Source organism: Strigops habroptila, chromosome 11 (genome assembly GCF_004027225.2).
Source record: "Strigops habroptila isolate Jane chromosome 11, bStrHab1.2.pri, whole genome shotgun sequence".
NCBI classification, from domain to species: domain Eukaryota; kingdom Metazoa; phylum Chordata; class Aves; order Psittaciformes; family Psittacidae; genus Strigops; species Strigops habroptila.
Genome location: NC_046360.1, coordinates 34,127,533 through 34,145,701, shown reverse-complemented (window position 1 = coordinate 34,145,701; position 18,169 = coordinate 34,127,533). Strand labels below are relative to the sequence as shown.

Sequence of the window (18,169 nt, the reverse complement as noted above, 5' to 3'; positions counted from 1 at the left end):
GGGGGGACACCCCGCCTCGGGAATAGGGGTCTCCCCATCTGGAGCATCAGGTGTTGGTGTTCCTCTGCCGTGCTCGCTACTATCCTCCCGTTCTCCTCTGATGGGTCCCGCTTTTTAGGGTGGGGAGAAGGTGGGATGGGACCGTGAAGAGCCGCATGCACCGGCAGAAACCGCGTCCGGTGCTTGGGCTGCGGGAGAGCCCTGGGGAGCCGAGCCGAGCCTCCGCCGGGCAGCGAGCAGCGGGCAGGCAGCGGCTGGGCTCCGCTCGCTCCCGGGGCTCGCCGGCTTTAGCAAAGTATTTAATTAGCCTCCACAAACTTCTTTTCCTCGCCTGCAGATTATACTGAGTGGAGGGTTGGGAACTATTTTACACCTTGCCACTCACATGTTAATTAATCTCTATCTAACCCTAATTGCAGTTTATTCAAGCACCGCTCAAACAGCTCACCCACACAATAAACACTGGGGCTGCTTTTATCCATATTACTCCCCGCTCACACGTTGAGTAATTAACTCCAGTACCAACTAATAGTGCAAACAAATATTTTCTGTAAACGAGATGATTTCGGGCAGGATAAAAGAGGGCTGCGGAGCCGGGGCCGGGAGCTCGCTGCCAGCTTCCACTTGCCGGGCTGTTCTCCGGGCCGGGTCTCTCCCTCCTTCCCTTCCTCGGCCGAGGGCACGGCAGCCGCCGGCTCCCCGCTCCTCACCGAGCAGGTCGACGGGTCCCGCAGGCCTCGGGGCTCCCGGGGGTGAAGAGCAGCGGGGACCCCGTGTAGCAGCCCCAGGGCCGCGGCCCGGAGAAGCCCCCGTGGAGGGTGAGGAGCCAGGGTACCGCACTCCCTGCGCATCAGCGCTTGGGGATCCCAGCTCAGACCCGCGCATCGGAGCCGAGTATTTTAATTGAAACCGCAGGTTTAAGCACAGCTGGAGGCTGTCTCTATCGATTCCACTGCTGCTCTTCCGGCAAGCCTATTACAAATGACTGACTTTGGGACAGCTGCCCCAGCCCCGCCGTGCCTAAGCCCTGCTCTGCGCCCTGAGCCCGGCTTTGGGGGGGGCAGGAGCTGCCGCACGTCGGGTGGGCTGCGGGGTCCGGCCCGGCACCGCTCACTGCCTCTTCCCATGGGGTTTTAATCCTTCACCCGATGTTTGGTGGGGAGAAATGGTTTGCGGATTTTCTCCCTGGAAGGCGCCCGCCGCAAATCCTTTCGCAACGCAAACGCGATCGTTCTCCAGGTTATTTTTGCGCCGCTGCATCCCCGATAAACGGCTGCGGTGCCCACCCGGCCCCGCGGAACAGCCCGGGAGGATCCCAGGGCTCGCTGGGCGCCCGGTCCCGTTAGCTGCGGCCACACAGCCACAGTCCCCAAAGCACCCCGGCCGCTGACATCGAAAACCAGCGGGGCTTTCCCTTTCGTTCCCCGACAACCAGACCCGCCCGACGAGGGGCTCCCCGGGGCCGCATCCCGCCTGGGCCCCGTCCCGGCAGGGAGCGCAGTGGCCCGCAGGCCCGGCCCGGCCCCGCTCCCGCCCGTCCGGCCACCCCGCCGGGGCAGTCGGCGCTGAGCATTTATGGTCCACTGGAAGATAACTTAGGATCCTCCTAGTTATTTAACTTGGCAGCTGCTTAAACTCCACAGTGGAAGCTGCCGAAAGTTATTAGCATTATGCTTCGATCTCTCTGAAATGGTGGCTTTGATTTCTATGCTGCTTTGCTTTTTATATGTGATTTTAAAATACTTTTATTGTTATTTTTTTCAACAGCGGAAGGTGACGAATGACCGGGTGAGCCACCAGCCCAGGCAATTAGGATGGGGCTGCCTTTTTGAGCCTGGGGAGCAGCTGCTGCTGTGGCTTTGTAGCTTTGTGGCTGGTGTGAGGTGAGGCAGAGGGGCCAGTGGAGGAGAGCTGAGCTGCAGTGACGGTCAGGTCTGGGCCCCACTGTGCTCGGTTTGGGTCTAACTCGGTGCAGGTCAGCAATTAATGGCCTTAAAGGGCAACCCAGGGATGGCCCCAAGGTGTTTGGCTGGAGTTCAGTTTGCAGTGGTCAGAGACAGGCACTTTTTGGACAAATCAGTGAGCAACGAATGGGGAAATAGGGATTTCAGTTTGGTGCTGGGGTGAAGAGGGGTTTATTACCCATTTGACTGCTTCCCATTACCCCTTTGAAACCATGGTGTGGTATAATGGGAGCAGTAACAACACCTCAGCCCCCATGGGCAGGGCCCTTAGGGTCGGTGGGGTGACTCCCCTCTGCTGCTGTGTCACCCACTGGAGACAGCCATGACTGTATGGGGAAGGAGCAGTGCATGGTGAGGCCACCTTGGCTTTGGGTCCCTCCAGACTGATTTTTCCGGCCCATTCACTGAGTTACACACACATTCTTGTATCTATGTGGGCAGACAATTCTAATTTATATTATTTGGCATAACGAAGCGCTACTGGGGAGCTAGGGTTTGGAGCACTGCTTGGGTCCCAGAACAAATGTGGTCAGTGGGATTTTGGAAGCACTCTGGCCCAGAGTCCTTGCATGGCTGTGCTGGTTGACTTTGGCAGGGCTAATGTTGCCGTTTTTAACCTGATTTGAAGAGCAGGTTTCTGACCTGCTCCTAAAGCTGTTTGAAACCTGGCCCCACTGCAGAGCAAGCGGCAGGGCACCGTGGCAGGAGCTGAACAGAGTGCCTCGATGGCAATCAAACTGGCTTATGTAATTCTAAAAATGGCAACTCCTTACTTGCCACATCTCTTTCTGTTCTATGCGGAGAGTCCTGCAGAGCTGCCAAACAGAAGCAATTGAATGAACTCTTTTCCCGGCTCATTCCTCCTTCCGCAGCTCGGAGAAAGTGAGCCAGAGCCTATTCTAGTTTGCCTGTCAACAGGAATGGTAACTAACGGCTCGATCCCAGCCAGGCTTTATGCCCCAAAAACACTGCCTGCCTGTGAGGAGCGGAGAGAGAGACATCATGGGTGAAGTCTAGCTCCTGGTGCGAGACTGGTCTGGCCCAGGAGGCAGTCAAGGAGTTGGCAGAGTCCACATCGTGCCCGAAGGCAAGCAGGAGATTGTTGAAGGGGTGAGCTGCTGTTCTCCATCCTTCTTGTCGGAAATAGTCATTCTTTGCGTTGCAGTGATGGAGCGATGCTGCGTCTAATTTCTGAATGCTGAAACTGAAAGGTGTCCCTTCCCAATGTTTGGAAGTGTTGTACTTTTTTGTTTTGAAAGAGTGGGAGCTTTTACATTTTTTCTGGGTTTTTTTTTTGTTTTTTTTTCCCCTTATTTTCTATTTAGGAGAAAAGGTGGGAGGAAGTAGAGAAGGAGAATATAATGGGGGGATGGCCTTGTTCTCACATTCCTACTGAAAACGTTTCAGAAAAAGGATCAAAAAGCAGTGAGAATGAGTAGAAGCCCACTTCAGTTTTGTGTTCCTATTCCTTCCCTTTTTTTGCCTGAAAGAAGGATGGCCAAAAAAAAAAGTGGGACAAACTCCACGTGTTTTGAATTATCCTCCCTTTAATGAGATAGAAACCCATCTCATTTTCAAAATTACTTACTTTTTCAATGGAAAAATACCCCGAACAGAGTAAGAGTCCTTCCAAAGCCAATCTTTCCACTGTCTTTTTTCAACTCGCTTCCCACTCTGCGTTGACCAGTCCTTCTACCTATGCCACCTATTGTGTTGTTTGAGATCTATATTTGCCTGTGTTTGAACTGTTGTCGCAGATGTCCCCATCCACTGCAGAGCAGGACTTCATGGACTGCAAGGTCCCGAGGTGACAGTGACAGCAACACATTGCCTCCTTCCTCCGGAGCACGTGGTACCAGGTGGGCTGCAGCATCCCTGTCCCTGGTGGTGGTGGTGAAGTTGAAGAGAACTTGGCAGGACTCCCAGATTGACTGGTGAACCTGCTGGTGTGCCACTTGGGCACAAGAAAAGTGCTGATTTCACTGCAGAAGACATGAGGTAGAAGAACCACTAAAAAACCCTCCCAACAATCAGAGCCCAAACTAAAAATCCAGACCTTGTTAGTGCTGGAAAAAACTTTAACGCACAACCCAAGTATTCCCTGAATGTTCAAGAACACCCACAAATTCTGTAAAAATAGCTGATAATTTATTTATTTGATTTATTTATGAGCCTGGCTTGTGATTTTGGGGTGGTGGTGGGGCTGGAGTTAGTGGTGCTGATGAAAAACCGATTTAGAGACAGTCCTAGGCGAGACATCAGCTTTGGGGAGCAGGGCTCAGGCTCTTCCTCACGAAACACAGGGCATTGTAGGACCCACTAAGGTGTCTCAGACCTCTTGAGTGAGGAGGACCCCACTGCGGTAACTGTTTCTTCCTAGGGAGCTATAGGCTTTTGGCCTTACAGTTCATGGATGAGGCTGGTGTGCCATGGCCAGTATATGTTGGAGGGACTGGCTCATCTCTTCCTGCTTACACACCTGGGTTGACCAAGGGTAGATGTGTTGTGGTGAGCATTAGCTGCCCCTCATCCTTCCCATCTCTATTGGGCTGTGCTACTGGATGACCCCCAGTACTGGTGAACCTGACTATGGGATATATTCTTGTCCCTTATGTGAGGGTCTGATGGGTGCTGCCTCTGATGTCCATCGCAAAACCAAACCATTGATCTCTGCTGCTTTAGGTGGATAGAATAAAACCCCCTTCCCTGTTCCCAGAGTTCACCACCACGTTCACTTCAAGCCTTTGAGCTATTTCTCTCCTCCTTTCTCCCTTCCAGTGCATGCTTCTCCTCTCCAGCTGACAGCCTGGGACAGCCCCCCGAGATCAGCTGCTTGTGGAGCTCTCTCTGCCGAAAGCAGTCCTAAACGGTGTGGCCTTTGTTCCCCCCCAGCTGTCGTATCCTCCGGGATCTGCAACAAGTCCTCGTTTTACAGACCCCGTCTTGACAGTCCCCAATCTGATCTGACCACCTGGTTTGTTTTTGAATCGAGCTCTTGAGTCATAACATTTCTGTTTATTTCAACAACTGTATTCCTTGCATAGGAAATGAGCCAAGATGGTCTAAGGCGGGGAGAGCGAAGCATGTCGTGGTTGTAATTGCTTTTGCTCTTCCCATATACAATTTTACAGTATAATCAAAATCTTATTTTTGTACTGCTGGACTCTGTTATTGACTTAATCTTCTTAAGTGCTCCTATTATTCCAGTGATTTCATCGTTGCATGTTGATTTTAATCTTTTGATCTCCATATTAGCTACTGCCTGCAACTAATTTGTTGCTCAGTGTTTTTCTTTGTTTTGACCTGCGAGGCATTTTCCTCATGGCACACAACTCTGCTGGCAGATTGCATATAATCTCTGCACTTTTTTTCCTCCCATATTTTGCATAGTTACAACAAATGCAGATTTACAACTTGAAATGGAATATGTATCTTTTAGAAAGGCTGAGGAAAATATCACTTCAGGTTTTTTAGCTCAAAGAGCCTAAATGTGCTTGAATAAAGGAAATGCCGCTAGACACAGCTCACCAGTGAGAGGCGTCATGCAGGCTTTTTAGTCCAGCAAGTTCAGAATGGGGAGTAACCACACTTATTGTAACTTATATTATATGCAGTCAGAGATCAAAGAGGTTCTGAAAGCATTGCTAGACCCAAGGTGAAGAAGGTTGGGTTTGGTGAGTGGCTGAAGGGACTCTCCTAGCTGGACTCCATGCAGTGGTGGCTCTGCTGCATTGTGACACCATGGGGCAGGCTTTTGTGCCAACATTGGTGATGGTGGTTGTGGTAGTGCAGAGTTGTGAACTTTGAAGTGCAGAGGTTCAAATGTGGCTCAGCTGCATTTTGGTTGGCCAATAGATGACTTCTTTTTGCCTTGGTAGTTGATGGTTTAACCTGTGCTGATTTATGAGTCCCTTTGTTTGCTTTAGCTTTTCCTTTTAAAGCTCAGAGAGGAGATTTTTGCCTTAGGTTTGCTGTGAGTCTTTTAAAAAGAACACAGCCTGAACATTGACAAAATCATCCTTGCTTTACTGCATGGCTGTTTATGCTTCTGAACACAAATTGTCTTCTAATATTTTTGACGTTTTGGTCACTAGAGAGGCAGAAAAGCAATTTATAAGATGCCTATGGGCCAGGAGACATGCATTACAGCAGAGGGGAAAGAATCTGTTAGTTGCTGAAATATAAAACAAATTGGATGAACAGCTGCTGACACTTGTCAGTCAAATAGTTGATAGCATTTTCAGTCTCCGTGCCACATGCTTTAAGTAAGTCTGTCAAAAAAAGGATATTTTCGCTGGACTTCCCTGTAAATATGAGAGAAGTTTTGGCCTGATCTATCATTTAAAATTTTGCTGGCAGAAGAATGAAGTTTTTTCCTCTTTCCCCAAAACTGATTGACATAACTGTACTGGCAGAGTCTTCATCTAGGTGCAGTTGTACTGGCAGAAAGTCCTTTGACTGTTGGAGCTCGTTCCATCGCAGCAATGGGTTGAAGGGAAGCTAGCAGCAGACCTTTGTGTTCCTCGGCTGGGTTTGCCAGAGAGCTCCCATCCATCAGCAAGCCCTTCTAGGTGCTGCCTGAGATGTACCTTTGCTCTGCAGGAGCCTGCCCAACGTGTAGTCTGTGGCTGGGAGGGCTTTAAACCCAGATTGATGTTTTTCAGACAAAATGAAACCATTTGGATTTAATGTTTTTGCAGGATTAACCCAAGGTGGCACTTCCTGCTCCTGGTACCATGGTGCAGCACCCATGTAGGACAGGATCAGGCTGCCAGCACCACGTATCTTGCAGGGTGGAAGGCAGTGGGGATCAGGGTGCAACGTGCGTCTTTGCTCAGCTGCAGGCTCTGGAGTGTGAGGTTAAATCCTGCTTTGCAGCGTTGCTCATACTTAAGGTCTTCTCCTCGCCCACACTGAAGTATTAACTTGAGGCGCATCAATTTGGTTTCAGACTCCTTAAGAGAAGTAAGCTGGCTAATGCTTCCTTGTTTTGAATGTGTGGTCAAGCCTGCCATGTCCTGAGGGTTATGACGAAGTGTCTAAGGTGCTTTACTGGGGATTGAGGGCATGCAAAAAGCTGTCACAGGCTATAGGGCCATCATTAATGACAGAGAAACTCAGACGAGGGTGTCCATCACCGCCGTTTCAGGGAGGCACCTATGTGTGTTAGTGAAGCAGAGCCAAGGAACATCTGAAGGCTGCGCCCACACTCTTTCATTCAAAAAACTGAGCAGGGCTCACTATTTTGAAAGGTGGCAGGTGGAAGTGGGCTGTGTTTTTATCCAATAAATATTTCATGTTGGAAAAAAAAAAAAGGGAGCCATTTCCAGAGCAGAATCAAGCTGTTTCTCCAGCTCGGCTCTGCCTGGCTGGGAGAAGAGCTACAAATTTGGGTCTCCTGCAGTGCTTTTTTGCTATCAGCCTGGTGACCAGCACAGGTAAGGCTTTCCTAGTGCCTCCTCTTGAGCTGTTACCCTTCATTTAAATATCTGGGGCAGCTGAAGGGGAGGATGAAGAGAGCACCCGTATGTGTCAGTATGTGTCTCAAGTGGATCGCAGCCATTTAGAAAGAAGGGACCAGGTCATGCTTGCAGTTTGTTTATTGCTTTATGTCTAATGAGACTTGTTTTGTCAGGCAAGTCCTCAAGTCCTGTGAGGGCATCAAGGTCAAGGAGTGAGTGAAGGCTCCAAATATAATGACATTGAGATATAGATGGGTTTTGTATGCATCCCAATGACAGACCTGCAGAGGCACCTGAGCTGGTTTTGGTAGGCTTAGTATGACTTTAACATATATGTCCAGGGAGCGTCTCATGGCTCTTGGGCACTGGAAAATGGTTTAGCTTAATGGTTCATTACGTCAGAAAGGTTTGTACAGGCAGGATGCTTTTCCAGCATTTGCCTGTGTGGTGAACATTTGTCCTCCTTCTCCATAGGGGCAACAGGTTGCTGTGCTTGGGGGTGAAGGACATCAGCTCTTTTGCTCTCTGAAATGACTAAAACCCAGGGTACCAGGAGTCATTTTTTGTTTGAATTGGCTGGAGGGAGGGAGTGACTGCAAAACCTCTCAGAAAACTCCCAAACCAACATGCTTTCTATTAAAGCAGCTGCTTTGTAATTTCAACTAGGGGTCTGCCATGTAATGGTACGACAGGCTGCTGCTGTGGAAGAACAAACAGGCCTTTTGGTGACAGGTAAGTGCGTGCCAGGAAAGGCTGATGACCATGTAACAGGGGCCGAATCAGGGCAAGATCATCAATTAGATGGCCAGAGACAAATCACAGGATATAGAGTGCAGATTATGGTGGAAACAACTGCAGAGGTGATAGAAGAAATGCGCTTGTACCTGGGGAATAGACAGTGGGGTCCCACCCTGACCTCGGGAAGCGAATCAGGAAACCATCCTCTTACATTAATAAACTAAAAACACCCATGAGAAAAGAAAATGCCTTTATTCTGAGAGGTGGGGGCTCTTACATCTCAGCTTGTAATTGATTTATTTTTTTTCTAAAAGGCAGACATAAAAAGACTCCATAATTTATTCTTAGGACATCTGAATAGTTATTTATTGAGAAGCCACAGTTCTCACACTTTTACAACTGTCGGCTTGTATAAGGCAAAAAAAGCAAGATGGATCACTATTTTACACAGAAAGTAAAAGCTCCAGAGGAGGGACAGATGGACATGCAGTTACTGGTCAAAATGCAATGTACATGACATATATAAAAACCATTGTGAAACAGAGGGATTGTAAATTATGGTTACAATCTACTGAAATAAATAGTCAATATATTATTATAAACACATTTGTATAGTCTGAGATTGTAATTAAAGTTGTCTTTGTACATCCACAGTTATTGGAGATTTGAAACAAAAATGTAACATTCAGAGGAGCAAACGTCAACATAAAACAACTGCTTTGGACTTGTAATGTGGCATGATATATCCATAATGATAGGATTAATCTGGTGTGGCAATTAGAATGACTAATCCTTTGGGATGTAGCCTCTATGGAGTTAACTGCATATTGAAGGGAAGAGCCTGGTACATTAACAAGGATGCGGAATGATTCAAACGGCTGTCTGGGTTTGTTTGTTTTCTGGTTTGTAAATGAACAGAGAGAACAAAAAAAAAGAAATCATTTGTAATTGCCTTGTTCTTCTTTTAAAAACAAAGCTGGTTTTTTCCTCTTTTTATTTTATTAATTTTAAGCAGTTGGCATCCACAGAAGAGAAACAAAGAAATGAAAGGACTCGAGTCACTCATCTTCACAACAATTTACCATCAATGTATATACAGTACATTAATGAAGCATTGTTTAAACTTTAATTATAACAGGGACACACCTAGCATGTTTTCTATGTAGTTTTTTTTTCCATTAACAGTATTAAACAACGGTGCTCCATATTGCTTATGAACATATAGATATGAACTTAGGAAACCGATGAATCAAAGAGAGGTGCTAATCTTATTACCACACAGCTAACATGGCATTTGTATTGGTAAACTTCTCATGGGCATTTAGAGCTGACAGAAAAATTCCTAATGTGGCTAACTGAGTTACAGACGAGGTACATGCACGGATACCAGGCGACCCCCAGCCGGTCCTCCGGGCCAGCATCCCTAGTCGTCCTCTTCATCTTCCTCATCGCTGTCCTTCATGGTGATGCCCTGGAGCCCTCCGCCTTCACTGACTGATGCTGTGGCCTCCTCTACCGTCAGCCGGTTCCGGATGGTCTCGTAGGTTTTGCTGTTCAAGGTGGAGTCCAGCACGCCTTGCAATCGGAAATCCCGGTATGTCTTCTACAGTGGGGAGAGGCATGGAGGAAAGAGGAGATAGCTCAGAGGTCAGGGAGAACACCAGCTACCCTGCTTCACCATGGGGACCAGCCCGTGCCCCAGGGTTGGGGCCACTAATGGAAGAGGATGGGATGCCAGGGAAATCCCAGCCCTGGGGACATTTTGCATCGCCCCCAGTAGTGCAGAGGTTGAGGGGGGCATCTCTGCTGGCCACTGCTTTACCATGGTAGAATTCCCTTTAGGATGCCTTAGGAAACAGATTATGGCTCTGCGACTCCAGCAAGAGTCAAAGCAGGGATGTGCTGAGGAGCTTTCCTACGGGAGGTTGGGGTCTAAAAAGACATCAAAGCAACAGATAAGGGCCCTTCTCCAACTAACTTCCCTTGCTTCTGCATGCGTTCATCCTGCCTGTAACATAAGGCAGCAGAATGCTTATTGCCCGTAACCCCAGACGTGATTACACGTTCCTGGAATGTTCCGTATTAAACAATCCTACCTACAGTATTGGGATTAAATAAACTAAGTCCGGGATACTGGAGAAAACTGTTAATGTATAAACATAAGCACACGGCATGTGTTTCTAAATCTCCCTTTCTTCACCTAAGTCTGCAACTGGAGTTGTATTTCCGTGGTTAGCTCTACTTCCCTTGTTACTACAATTAGTAGCTTTCATTTGAATTTCTGCTTAAGAACTTCTTGACTCTGTGAGATAAAACTCTGGCCTTGCAGTTCATTTCATTCTGCTCTGTGCTCTGCATGGAAGCTATTTACTGTTCTGCTATTTCAGAAAGTCCTTGGATTTGTTGTAGCTGCTTCTGAATGTAATATTGGTATAAATAAAGCACAAGGAAGAAAGCTTTCCTCAGCTAGCTGACAAGTAGAAATAATTTGTCTGTGCCTGTTGTTTGCAGTTATGAAAAGCACATTTAATACATTTCAGTTTTAATTTATTCATGCCTTCAATGTGTTCACTGCACACAAGACCATAAACATTATAAAATACTAGACCAAAAAGCATTAGATAGAACCTAAAATGATCAAAAATATATTTACCCCCTTCTGTGATCTTATTATTTCATGTAAACCACTGTGATTTCACACTGAAATAATTATCATTAGTCCAAGGCACGCACACACACACATATACACATACACGTGCACGCAAGGAAAAAAAAATGTTACTTTCACAGTATGTTATCTCACCTTTGTGATCTCTTAGAGTTGATTATATACACCCATTGTAAAAGAAACAACTTCAGTTAGCTCTGAGAACAATCCTCATTTGCATTCTGACAATAATCACAAGCCAGAGCTGGGCTTAGTAAAACAGCATTAAAAACTTCAGGTTTGATTTAACCCATTTTAACACTGGAGTTCGTTGGTGTGATCCACATGTTTGCCCACAAAAAGGCTAATTTTGGTACAGGTAGGATCAAATAGCAATGGAGTTTCCCTTTTTTTCATGGAAACAGTTTAGTTCTTATTTGCACACCTGTATTTTGCATCTGTATGCATTTTAAGTCCCTGTCTATCCTTTGCTACATGCCATACATACAGGTATCTTAAGGTCCTTTCCAACCCTACCTATTATATGATTCTATGATTCTATCTTAATTTTTAAGAACTTTAATGAATGGCTTCATTTGTTTGCAGGTGATAGTTTACTAAGAGAACATGCTGCACACATGCAGGCATACACACACACACTCCTTCCGACAGGAACATGGTATTAAAACCACTTCTGCTAATTACCTTTACTATCCTAATGAGAGTTTTCAGTTGGTAGATGTGAAGCTGCAGGTCCATGCGGTCTGTCAGCCAGGTGCAGACAACATTCATCGAGCTGGTGTACCATTGCTGCAAGAGAGACAGGACTTCTCCAGCAACCACACTAGGGCTGCGTGCTTGTGCTTGAGCCCAACGTGCCGGCAGCACCCACCTTCTTGCTAGTGCACTGCTCACGGGATAGGACAGACTTAGAGGGGCAGACAGGCACCTGCTTTTATACAGCATTTCCATGCAAGAGCTTTTAAATCTTAATAATAACAAACTTCTTATGAGGGGTAACAGCCACCAGCAATGCTGCAAGGCTTTTGCAATCTCATTTTGCCATTGACAGGACTTGCAGGCAGTGGTGTTTAACCCATTCCCCTCCCCAGTGAGGGCACAGTATTGCTTTAAAGTGTGTTAGACCCACACTCAAGCTACTTACCGTCTTGAATTGAACCATAAGCAGCCACGGGGTGAGCCTGGTTCCCTGATGGTGAGCGAAGGGGAGGCTGGTGCGGGGCAAGGTGTGAGGATGCTGGTCTAAACCTTCCCAGGGAAACACTTTGGTTTCACCCTCACCGTTATGAAAGATGGAAAAGCAGCAAGGAAACGATCTGGTTTCAAGCTGCTGAACTCACAAGGGCCCCTCCAGGGGCTGAAATGCCTGTGAAAGGGGCTTGCAGCTGTGTGGCTCAGCCTGCCAGCCCCGTGGTGCAGCAAGCCTGCGGTGGGCTGCGGATCAGCGCCCCGCTCACGCAGGGCTGGCATGGCACGTCTGACGCCACGCCGACGAGCAGCGAGCCCTCGAGAGGAGGAGAAGCAGGGAAAAGAGCGGGGGGGGGGATCACAAAACCTCAGCACAACGGTTGGTGACAAAGTGGTGTGCATACAGAAAAAGCCCATCACGCCTCTGTGTGCACAGTCACACCCTTCTCTTACACACACAGATCAAAACCTGCACTGCAGAGCAGCTGCAACTAACCTAGAACCAGCTAGAGATAAAATATAGCCAAAACACTGGACCAGCTTATATAGATCCTGATCGAGCAGCATCTGGGTTACTCTGAAATGCAGCTTTTACTCCCAATGAGCCTAAAACCTTGCAGCTGCAATTGATCTAGAGCCAGTTAAAGGTAAAAGAACCACTGGACCACTTTATATAAACCCTGATTGAGTTAGTCTGAAATGCAGCTCCCTCCCAGCTAGCCTAAAACCTTGCATCAGGCTAACACAGGTATTACCTCCTGCCACCGCATCTTCGGGTGGGGGTCTCTGATGCAGAAACATGCCCTTTTCCCTTTAGTTTCTGAAGCTGCCAGCACTGCAGGTGAATGGAGACAACTGAATAGTCTGTAGCTGCAAAACTGAGGCCAGAAACTTGTTTTTCTCCACCCTTCAACATGTGAACTGCCTGTGAGCAGCATGCCAATGGCACTACTGGACATGCAGCTCCAACACCCTGAGCTGACACTGATGTCCTGGAGCACCCATGAGCTGGCACAAGGCTCACCAAAGCACACATGAGTTCGAGCTAAACCATCCCAGCACCACAACACTGTGGGCTCAGCACATGTTATTGAACCATACAGTTATGCACCCAGGAGTTGCTACCCTCCATGAAGAGCAGGCAGCAGTTAGTCACGCTGCACAGGGAAGGGTTTTCCCCTCACTTCATTGAAGATGTTCCTGTACTTCTATTTCTAAACCAGGTCTTAATAAAATGGAGGAAATAAAGGGAGAGGCACCAAAGAAATGGCACATGGTGATCCCTTGCTCAGTGCTTACACCCTGTGCAACTTGTGGCAGAGATTCCTGCTGGCCCTTCATCTCCAGATGAAGGACCTGGCACGAGCTAGGAGCTCAAATGAAACTAAGTAAGATAGACAAGCAGGAGCTCTCTCCATCACAGAAGTCAGGCTCTGATACTCAAGCTGTCACCTGAGGACCTGACATCAAATTGGGGTTGAATTGTGAGGGAAGCACCTTGGTTAGCTGCTGTAGGCCTGACCAGCATAGCAGACATGGTCTGGTGGGTCTGAACACCTTCACACTAGTCCGAGAGGTTAGAGCATCCCTGGATGCCCCCAAAGAGCCCCAGGTGCCTGTGGATGCTGGGACATTAACCCAGGAGAGCCAGCAGCCAGCCAGGGGGTGGCACAAAGCGACTGCTATCACTCAGCTCCCTTGTAATGCTGGGAGGCAACGGGGGGCAAACCAGAGAGAAATCATCGATGTTTTTAATGTTAATCTCCCACAATCAGGGTGACAGTAGCTGTGACCCTGGGCCGCGCTGGCACAGGGATGCCCAAGTCACCGAACGCCTCTTTCCACCACCTCTTTAACTCAAACTATAGAGGAGCAAAGCAACTGTACGTTAGACACGCACGCTATCTCCCTTCCACTGCTGCCTCTTCCACAGAGCGATCTGCCGGGTGTTTCTGTCACCTCTAAATGAGATGCGGTCCTGGCGTTTCTGTTTGTCCCGTGCCATGCACACCTATGTGGCTGTATGGCTCCAAAGCAAGCTATAACCTCTGCCCTGAGGGTATCAGCAAGGTCCCTTTGCTGCTGCGAGACCCTCACGTGAAGCAAAACACCCTCAGATGAAGCAAAACGAAACGTTTTCCTGTGTTTCTATAGACACTCCAACACGCTGAGAGTTGGGGAGACACAAACTCCTTCAAGCTGAATCCCAATCCGAATCATACCCCTCTCCTCTTGAACCCCGGCTGACGAGGGCTCAGCCAGGCGCATTGCTCAGCTGCATGAAAGGAGCTCTCTTTCTCAAAGCCGAGTGACTCCAAAGACTTTCTGCTTTATGAGGAAAAAGACAAAGTCTAATTCATTGATCTTGATACACAAAACCGTCACGTCACTTCATAGAGCACACACCAACTGCTGAATTTAAGCCCTGCATATTCATAAAAATAAGTTAGCCCATAAATTAAATGTTCCCTTTAGCTACCACTAGTGTTGATGTGCTATAAGACACACAAGCCCTCTGATTCATGACTAACCTACCAAAGAAGATAACATTTGCATATGATTATATTATTAAAAAAACAACAACAAAGCCAAATGCTCCAAAACAGAAACGTGATCATTTCAGACAAAAGAGCGCAGCGTGGTCCTGTCCTGGAGGGACCCCGCTCTATAGGGTGGCTCTGCCATGAGGGCACAGACCAAATACTGAGCTCTGGAGCCTTGCCATGGGGCTGTAACACATTTCAGGCACATTTCTGGAGCCCCAGTGCTGAGGCCTGGGCACACCAAAGTAACTAAGAAATGTATTTACTGAAAACTCCTCCCTTACAACCTGGTTGTAAAGAGCGAGTAGATGCTTCCAAGCCCATGTACCTCAACTCCACATGAAACGCACTGCTGCACACACACATTACTGATGCTACCTGGCATACCTATCTGTCACTCCAAGGACAATTTACACTCAGTCTGGGGCACAGGGTGAGGAATGGCTGTGGAAGGTGCATCCTGGTGGGTGCCACACATCCACTGGGACATCAGCAGGGAAGGGATCATGGCTCCCACAGAAGGATACTGCAGCCTCTGCTGCCTGCTACATGGTGGGACCTGGTTAACAGCAGAGGAAATACAAACAGACGCTCTTTGGGTGTTATCAGAGCACAAGAACAGCAAGTAGACACCATATTTGCACAGCCAGGAATTTAATCCCTCTTTCAGGTTAGTTTTCCTGTTCCTATTCTGTCTTTCACAGTGACCCTCATTGCCAGGTGCTAGCCTGGGTAGATGAGGTGGGCTGTGGGCTGCCTGGGATGCTCCCGGACAAGCATCAACAGAGCTGGAGCATGCCAAGGGTGTCCATCCAACACCCCAACCAGCTCGAGCAACAAGCTTCCTTGTTCTCCCCCGCCTTTTTCCTTTGAATGCAAAAGCATGATCAATAAGTTGCTGAAATAGCAAGTTTGTCTCTGAATACATAAATTGCATAAATTGATATGAATAAATCTGCAAGTAACACACTTGAGTGTGGCACATTTTATCAAAAACCCCAAGCCCTGTGCTGGGTTCCTGCGCTTTCCGGGAGGTGGTGTCATTACACATAGCCAGGAACATCTGCAAACCCCCGTCTTCTTTGGTGTGAGCTGAATGGAAGCATGACCTCCTGTTCCTTGCCATGAACCTTGAGTTCACACTCATATTTTACATGTTACAGGAAGCCACAGCTCACCCCAGGGGTGCTGCAAACAGAATCTCGTAAGCCAGATGCAACACTGCTTCTTAAGGCACCTGAAGGAGCTGTATTCTTCATTCAAAAGCTTACATACTAGTAGCTTAAGGTCACTTCAGCTTTTGTAAAGAGTGGGACAAAACCAGGAATGCTTATAGGGCTGGGTTGTCAGCAGGGTAGCAGAGGGATTACAAGGAACCTGTGACTCTGCCTCTTTCTGCCTTTACTGGTAGTTTTTTTGTGTGTGAACAAGTGCCATACAACAGATTGAGGCTGGTATAAAGGCCTGGGACTGTGCAAGAGCACCCCGCTGAGCCTCAGCTGTGCTTGCAATTAGCAATAGGCATGAAATGATTATTGTTGTGGTGGCTGATGGCAATCTGAAGTGACAAGTTTTATGGGGGAAGTTGTAGTAGGGATGTTCAGCAAGTTTCTGCAAACCATTAATCGAAAGCTGCAGCACAGTTTAGTCAAAGCTATTTTATGTCATTCCAAAGGTCTCACAAGGATGCTGAAAGAATATTTTTCTGCTCTCAGTGCCTCGGAATGGAGTTTTTCTAGGTCAGGGATTCTTTACTGCCCTATTTAGTGTCAAAAATACCCATTTGCCTCAAATTAGCAGAAAGCTTGTAGTTAAGGGCTAGAGATTAGGCATACAAAATTACTCAGCAGGTGACTGCTGGGTGGATTTGGGGGTTGAGAAGTCTTTAAAACTGACTACAAGACATTATATACTTCTGACAAAAGAACATAGTAATCCTACCTGCTTGCTTTAACCACTGTTGTTTGTCTATTATTACGTGCTTTAATGCTCATAAGAGCAAAACTACTGGTGATACTACTCAATTACCATAGTAACTCTCCCCTATGACCTCTCATTTCAGTACTCGCTTTCCAACCAGAACCAATCCAAGCAGGGCAAATCTATTTAAATCTGTGACACACATGCACAAGGAGGCTCTGGATGCCGGCTGGCTCCATCCCTTTGTCCAGGACATGGACTTGTTTTGAAATGCTGAAAGGCAGCTTTGAAATGAACCCTTGAATTCAAGGTGTTCCAAAGGTGAGGGACAGGATGTCGGGTGGCTGCCTCTGCAGCATTCCAGAGGGGACACAGAGGTGGGAAGGGAGGGAGGAACGGGCTGGCCATGAGTCTTATTTCCCAAAGGAAAACAGAACCTGCTCTGAGGCAACAGTCCCCTCTCTCAAAGTGACTCGATCAGCCAGGAAAAAGAACCAGAAAGGAGTTAAAAAATTACCAACTCTTTGTATCTGGTGTTTGCGTCCCCATACGATGGGCCAGAAGCTCAGCTGGTGAACGCACAGCAGCGCTGTGCTGATTTACAACTGCTGACAGTACGTGACAGCCGACAGAGCCGTGTCCATCCCCATCCCGAATTGGGTATTCGGCGTTGTCACATGGATTCACGCAGCCACCTCCCCTTGGCAGGTGCTGTCTCCATAGGGAAGGTAGGGATGCAGCCACAGCAGCTCAGCACCGGGGTCCAGCTCCATGAGCACATCTGCCAGTGTTGTGTGAAGACTTGCTTGGTGAACGGGAGCAGGAGCTCTTCGGGTGAATTCTGCCTGCCCAAGGGACCGTGCTCTTGCTCATGGCATGCTCTGTATGCAGACACAGTTGGGTTTGTACACACGAAGGTGGCTGCAGGCCTGCAACCCAAAGATCCATGGAAGGATCATTCTTGTTCCTCCAATCTTCTGTGGCCACCAAAGCGTTCCTCTCCACCTTCCCTCAATGTTTCTTTCACTGTTGATCCCAGGCAGTCATTGCAATTATAAAAACTTGGTAAAGGCAGTAATCATGAAGCATAGAGCCTCATGGCCAATGTAATGTCCTACTTTTTGCTTTCAAAAAGAAGAGAAATGTTCCCAGCAAGCCTGAATGTTCACTGCAGGATAAGTGATCCCAGTTTGAGAGCCTCCAAAGGCCAGCTAAGCTGGGATGCTGGATATGGATGAGAGCGGTGGTGGGATGAAGTGTGCTTCTTGCCCTGCTCCCAGCCAGCACTAGCGAGGTATTGGCTGGGCTGCTACAGCTGAGTCCTGGCTACGTTTGTCCCTGGCTGTGTTCTGGGTTTTGTCTTGCTGCAGAAGACGACGTGCCATCCCCCAGGCTGATCCATAGCTAGGAGAGTGGGGAAGCGCAGGGACCAGGCCTTGAGGACACAAGTGTCTGAAGCTCTTGAGTTAAGATACATGGTGGTGGCCCCAGGGGAGGACATGGGACAGCTGAGGTGGGTGAAGAGCCATGGTCCCTCAGGCACACAAGTGGTTCTGGTCCCAGTGTCAATGAGGAGATGGGGACGGACCTTCTGCCACACAATGAAGAAGGAAGAGGCACATCTCTGCCCTGCAAGCATACATTTGCTGGATGGCGAGTGGAGACCTGCCCCTGCAGCAATGCCCA

The 18,169-nt window shown here is 48.0% G+C and overlaps 1 protein-coding gene and 1 long non-coding RNA gene across 2 annotated transcripts in view; one reads left to right on the top strand and one right to left on the bottom strand.

Annotated features, from left to right (window-relative positions):
* The first annotated feature begins 1,622 nt into the window (after positions 1-1,622).
* Positions 1,623-6,044, top strand: LOC115614824. Its single transcript, XR_003993870.1, has 2 exons — positions 1,623-3,074; positions 3,722-6,044. It is a non-coding gene; the product is annotated as an uncharacterized LOC115614824 (long non-coding RNA).
* Positions 6,045-8,397: 2,353 nt separating this feature from the next.
* Positions 8,398-18,169, bottom strand: part of CADPS (calcium dependent secretion activator) — a 212,168-nt gene continuing 202,396 nt past the window's right edge. Inside the window, 2 exon segments of the mRNA XM_030502201.1 lie at positions 8,398-9,767; positions 11,517-11,621. Coding sequence (XP_030358061.1) covers positions 9,588-9,767; positions 11,517-11,621 — 285 coding nt within the window. The 3' untranslated portion in view covers positions 8,398-9,587.